This window comes from Daldinia decipiens (assembly GCF_022478715.1).
Source record: "Daldinia decipiens strain CBS 113046 unplaced genomic scaffold F4813scaffold_5, whole genome shotgun sequence".
NCBI classification, from domain to species: Eukaryota; Fungi; Ascomycota; class Sordariomycetes; order Xylariales; family Hypoxylaceae; genus Daldinia; species Daldinia decipiens.
Window position 1 is genome coordinate 1,039,827 of NW_026054548.1, and position 6,000 is coordinate 1,045,826.

Sequence of the window (6,000 nt, forward strand, 5' to 3'; positions counted from 1 at the left end):
ACATAAAAAGAGGATCATCGTGACACTTTGTTAACGAGGTTGCAACCGTTACAATTACTTCCCTTACTTACATCAGTACCTCGGTCCTCCTTACTCATACCGACTTATACCCGCCAATTGGATACTTACCAAGAGTTACCACCGTATCTAGCAAACGCTTCTTATAGGTTCCTGAATATCAATATTCAGTAGGAGAAGCATTGTACTACCGGATCCAGAAATACCGCAAGGAAAAGAAAAAAGGGTGGAGAAATTATGACCAAGGTCATCCTCTCCATCAACGCGGGGTCGAGCTCCGTCAAGATCTCCGTGTACACGGCTGAGCACCGCGAGCCCCCGAAGCAGCTTGCCGAAGCCCAGATTAGCGGGTTGACGGCGCCACCGGCGCAGCTCTCATACTCGCGGGGCGATGTACAGGTTCTTGACCATCAGGAGGTAAAAGAGAAAGTCGAAACCCAGGATGACGCTTTCAAAGTCCTGCTCGACACCTTCACCGGCGACCAGGAGCTGCCCGAGTTATCTGCCAAGGGAGACATATCGGTTGCTTGTCACCGAGTTGTCCACGGAGGCGACTACACAACTTCCAAGATCATCACGCAAGAGACTTACCACCACCTGGAGCTGCTAACAGATCTGGCACCGCTTCACAACGCCAACTCGCTGCGCATCATCAAGTCGTGCATGGACGAGCTCCCTAGCGCCCTCAATGTCGCCTACTTCGACTCGCAGTTCCACTCGACGCTACCCGCGCACGTCTGCACCTATCCGATCGACCAGGAGGTCGCCAAGAACAACCAGCTGCGCAAATACGGGTTCCACGGCATCAGCTACTCCTTCATCACCCACTCCGTCGCCAAGTACCTCGGCAAGGACCCGGCGGACCTCAACATCATCGCCCTGCACCTGGGTAGCGGCGCCAGCGCGTGCGCCATCAAGGGCGGCCACAGCTGGGACACGAGCATGGGCCTAACGCCGCTGGCGGGGCTTCCGGGAGCGACGCGCAGCGGCAGCGTGGACCCGAGCCTGGTGTTCCACTACGCGAGCGACGTGGGTAAAATGTCGCCGTCGTCGACCAAGGAGCTGCACATCTCGGTGGCCGAAGAGATTCTCAACAAGCAGAGCGGGTGGAAGGCCTTGACGGGCACTACCAACTTCGGCAAGATCGCGACCTCGGACCGGCCTGAGTGCCGACTGGCCTTCGACCTGTTCGCGGACCGCGTGAGCGCCTTCGTCGGCTCATACTACGTATCCCTAGCCGGCAAGGTAGACGCGCTGGTCTTCGCGGGCGGTATCGGCGAGAAGAGCGACAAGCTGCGCGCGGCCGTCGCAGGGCAGACTGCGTGCCTTGGTTTCGGGATCGACCCCACGCTCAACGCAGCCAAGATCTCGAATGTTGTGCAAGACGTAGGCGCCAAGCACGCCAGGCACCGCACGCTCGTGTGCCGCACAGATGAGCAGTACGAGATGGCAAGGGGGTGCGCCGACAACGACGAGCTATGGTGAGACGCGTGATACCTAGCCATCTATCTATTTTCATATATAGGTAGACATTACACGCATTGCATATTAGGGAGCCGTACAAGGGAAGGGTTTGGGAACAATCTGGGGTAATGTAATATGGAAATAACATGTCAACTTCGAGGGAAAGGGGTATGTATAGGCATATCCAGCTATAGAAACGATCGATGAATCTTCCTACCGTTTTCTTTCACCTACCTAGCTGTTGACCTGCAACGATCATGACACGAAACATCCTATTCCCCGTCCGGGCTCGGATTTCGAGCCCGAGCACGTTTTAGGATCTGCCGGCGTAGTCAGCAACCGGGGGGAGGGAAGAGGAACAAGGGTCGGAACGCAAGCAAGTGAAGCGAGGCGGGAATGTGAAGCTATTCCCGCGAGCGAGCGCGACGAATAATTTGCTCAAATCTCGGCATCCCCGGCAAGTCAGTCCACTTCTAAGAAAAGAAACAAAGGAATAAAACTTATTCCCGGCCTAAATAAAAAAAATAAAATCGACGATCGACAGGCACGGGGGGGAAAGGGTTAAGACGTGATGGATCCCCCCGCCTGTCAGCACCGACGATCGTTCCTAGCAGATCGTTGGGAAAAGTGACTTGTGACGAGCCGAAGGGCAGTGGGGAGTTTCGGGGCTCTAGCATAAGTCCCCAGTTAGGACCTGACTGCAAGCGAGCGAACGAACTACCTACATACATACACTAATGTGAAGTTCCCAAGGCCAGGCCGGGAATTGGACGGGGGGAAGGGGGGGAGGCTAGAAAAAATTGGCTCGATGGAGAAAAGAGGAAAAGAAGAAAAGAGGCACAGAGTCTAGGGGTAAGGTCCGGGGCGATATGACGTACTGATGCAAGATGACGTCGATTGGAGAGGGGAGGGGGGAAGGGGGTCCCTGGAGCGTATGTATATGTAATAATAATGCGCTTCCCACTTCCCAAGTTGCAGCTCCCCCCCCTTGCGGACGGCGCTACTCCGTATCCTACCTACCTTCCGTACGGGACGCTCATGCACCCAGCCCAAACCAAACCAAAACCAAAACCAAAACCAACCTTTTCTTCGCCCGCTCGCCTATCGTTTACTTCAATCACACGTGGTGCCTTGGAGGTCGTTACCAAATTAGCTAGGGTGCTTGACGCTACCGTCTCGTTCCAGGCCCACCTCTCCATCTACCTACCTACCTACCTACCTACCTGCCCCTATCCACCACTTCCGCGGGAGACGGTCAAGACACAGGCTAAAACGGTTCAGGTCAACTTGCTCAACGGCCGCCCCGTCGGAATGGTACCGAAATATCGCTGCAACACCCTACCCCAACCCGCAGATCGCCCGGCACGTAGCCCGGCGCACATCGCGTACCTACCTACCCTTAATGCGTAGGTATGCACGTAGGTGTGTATGACCCTCCCCGCCGATACGTACAATACATACGCATATTATACATACATACATACATACATACATACATACATACATACATACATACATACATACATACATACATACATACATACATACATACCTGCCCAGCAAGGCAAAGCAGACGAAGTTGAAGAAACTGGATGGATCATCAGGGACTGGTGCTCGTCAACCGAGGTTAGGGCTCGCTTTAGTTTAATATTCCCTTGTTTTGGTACGGTGCGGTAGAACCCTGAGGATCATCCCGCCCCTTGATGTGTTGTCCGCGGAAAATAATGACGCTAGGAACTTACTAGTCGTATCCCATCATAGATATACATTAGTTAGTCGGGTCCGTTTGCCGGATCGGCGACAGGGACACCTGGTTATTACAAAGTATTTCATCACCGTAGCAGTTCTCAAGACTAAACACAAAGAGGATTCAAGTTTTATCATTAAATATTGCGTTTCATTTTCGTATGTCGTCCGCCCCCTCTCTGTTCCGGGCGGACGTTGGTATCTAATGCCTAACTCCAACGTCATATATATAGTAGACAAATGCCGCCCGACGCAGTATGTGGACCCTTTACGGCGGGTCTCCGGCGCATTTCCGTGTGCGCCTGCTAATTAACCCCCCTGTGTAATATGCAAGAGCACACGTATTCGCCCTCGCTGATGTTTATACAACTGCTCCATCATCCTTTTCCAATCAAGTAAAAAAACCGGGGGCGACAAGCCAATTGGCCCAGGTTATCGTGTTGTGAGCGAAGAGAAGCGTGAGAAGCACTCTATGCTGCTCGAATGCTTTTCCCAGCCGTCTGTCAAAGATGCAAAATAAAATGGTGCGCCTATCGTTTGCGTGCCACCGTGGTATCAATAATGCCGTCGTAAACTGTTTCCAAGTATACCCAAACGCCGTGTTATATCGTATTTCCCACCATACCGGTCCCTGTCTTACACAGATAGGAACAAAACAAGCCCATTACCCCTTCATTACTAGATGTTGGTCTTAAGTCGGCACATAAAAAAAATAAAAAACAAAAAAGCTTGTGTTGAAGATATATCTTAAGCACCCTCTTGGCAAGCGATTGCTGCCAGCGCGTCCAGTCCGCTGCTGGTTCTGGCTGGACCGGGCCGGCCTATAAGTGGGAAGTTGAGACCACGCATATCCCAAGCCCCACCGGGGGAAGGAAGTGAAGCATCGGGGCCGTATTGGTCCGAATCCCACATTTGAATTTCGTGAGACGGCGCGCTACTGTGGGAGCATGATGATTTAGAAGATATCGAGCCACGCTTGGAGGATGAAGATATGGATGAGCTCTTAGACTTAGAAGAGGCAGAAGATCTCGACTTGTCCTTGAAGTGGGTTTCGAGGTGCTGCTTCATGTTGTCTGCGCGGGTGAACTTCTTGTGGCAGCCAGGGTACGTGCACTGAACGGCCTTCTCGGCAGTGTGGATCTTGGAGTGGCGCGAGGCGTGTCCCGAAGTAGTGAAAGTCTTCTCACAGCCATGACTATCACGGTACCGGCAGGGGTATCGCTTGCCGGTCTTCTCGGGTGCGGCAGAGCTAGCGGAGCTATTATCTTCGTATGAATTGGAACGACTGGTTGCAACATAGACAGGACGCTTCATGCCAACTTGCTGATCAGGAAGGTAGTCATCGTAGAGCTGGCGCGACGAATAGTCGTATAGACTAGGTGTCAGTGGCGAGTAGGCATCGTAACTGGCGTTGGAGTCGTATGAATCCGAACGGAGAAGTTCTGGGGTGTGGGGCGGCGGCGATTGGTCGCCGGTGGATTGATAGTGGATAGCCGTGTGGTATGACTGGTGGCTAGCATATGGATCATCGTTTAAAAGAGAGACCTGACGGCCGGTGGCGTCTCGGGCGTGCATTGTGTCTGTATGTGTGGGGATAGGGCGCGGAAAGCGAGATAAAGATTCAATTGCAATTGACTGCTTGAGCCGTGCTTGTGCTCAAGTCTTGCCTTGCGTCGTTCGGTCTTTTACTGTGTAGATGTGTATGTGAAGCTCAAACCCCTGTAGTAGGGTAAGGCACAGCCGAATAAATTGTAATGTGAGCAGACAAAAAGTCTTCAATGAATTATGCTTAATCGAGCACACTCTGAACACATAGAAGGTTTCTTTACGGGCGGCAGCTAAAACTGGCACGAGTCGAAAAGACGACGAGACGATTTGAGGTGGGGATGGTTTATGGTCTTTGAAAAGACGTGTGCGGTTCGGCAGGTTGTGTGTGTGTGTGTGTGTGTGCGTTAAGCTCAAGCTAGGTTGAACTGGTTTATTCTCATTCGAAATATAAGGTGACGACAATTGTGATGAATAGCTACTAGTTAGGGTATGGTTGACTAGTGCTGTAGCTATTTCTATTTTTGAGGAGGATTTTCGAGAATGAAGGTTGGAAGGTGAGGCAAGATTAGAGGAGCTTTTTTCGTGCGAGATACGACGGGAAGTGAGTTGGTTAAAAAGGAACATGGGAAAGGCATGAAATCCCATCGAGTTCCCAACTTCCTCCACATTTCCAACCAAAAAGGACGGAACTAAAAGGTACAAGAAATACCTTGGTACATTGCACAAAGATTACAGGGATCAGGGGTTCCGCTGCATGCTAGCAAGTGGTTCCAAAAAAGCAGAAGGAAGCGGGGGGGGGGGCGGTTGCAGACACATGGGACTGAGGCATTGTACCTGACCAAGTCTTGCGAGTATCACAAATGTACCCTTTGCGCATTGGCGTGCTACATACTTGTATGTATATACCTATGTAGGTTACTATGTATGTATGTATGCACTTGTATGTAGTGCCGAAGAACACAACCAAAAAAGATCGTCGTCACCGCTTATTTCCTTACTTCCTTACTTCCATACTTCCTTACTTACATGTAGCTGTTTAGTTACATCCATTTCTTTCCAGTACCAACCAGCACCGAGTTACATCGTAAGGCTCTGCTTCATGTTGTTCACCTGAGCAGATATATTCGGATATCCCGTACAGATATCCTGCAAGAGAATCATTCATCGCGATGGTAAGCCGTGATTCATCACTCTAGAAACATATGTGCGTATGCAGGCCGTCCT

The 6,000-nt window shown here is 51.4% G+C and overlaps 2 protein-coding genes across 2 annotated transcripts; one reads left to right on the plus strand and one right to left on the minus strand.

The window, feature by feature from the left end:
• Nucleotides 1-136: 136 nt before the first annotated feature.
• F4813DRAFT_271354 (acetate kinase) lies at nt 137-1,940 on the plus strand. Its single transcript, XM_049240374.1, has one exon. It carries the CDS (start codon nt 256-258, stop codon nt 1,501-1,503), a length of 1,248 nt encoding a protein of 415 aa, XP_049102948.1. The 5' UTR covers nt 137-255; the 3' UTR covers nt 1,504-1,940.
• Nucleotides 1,941-3,352: 1,412 nt separating this feature from the next.
• Nucleotides 3,353-5,401, minus strand: F4813DRAFT_349125 (uncharacterized protein). Its single transcript, XM_049242141.1, has one exon. The coding sequence runs from the start codon at nt 4,801-4,803 to the stop codon at nt 3,976-3,978; it is 828 nt and encodes a 275-aa protein (XP_049102949.1). The 5' UTR covers nt 4,804-5,401; the 3' UTR covers nt 3,353-3,975.
• Between the last annotated feature and the right edge of the window lie 599 nt (nt 5,402-6,000).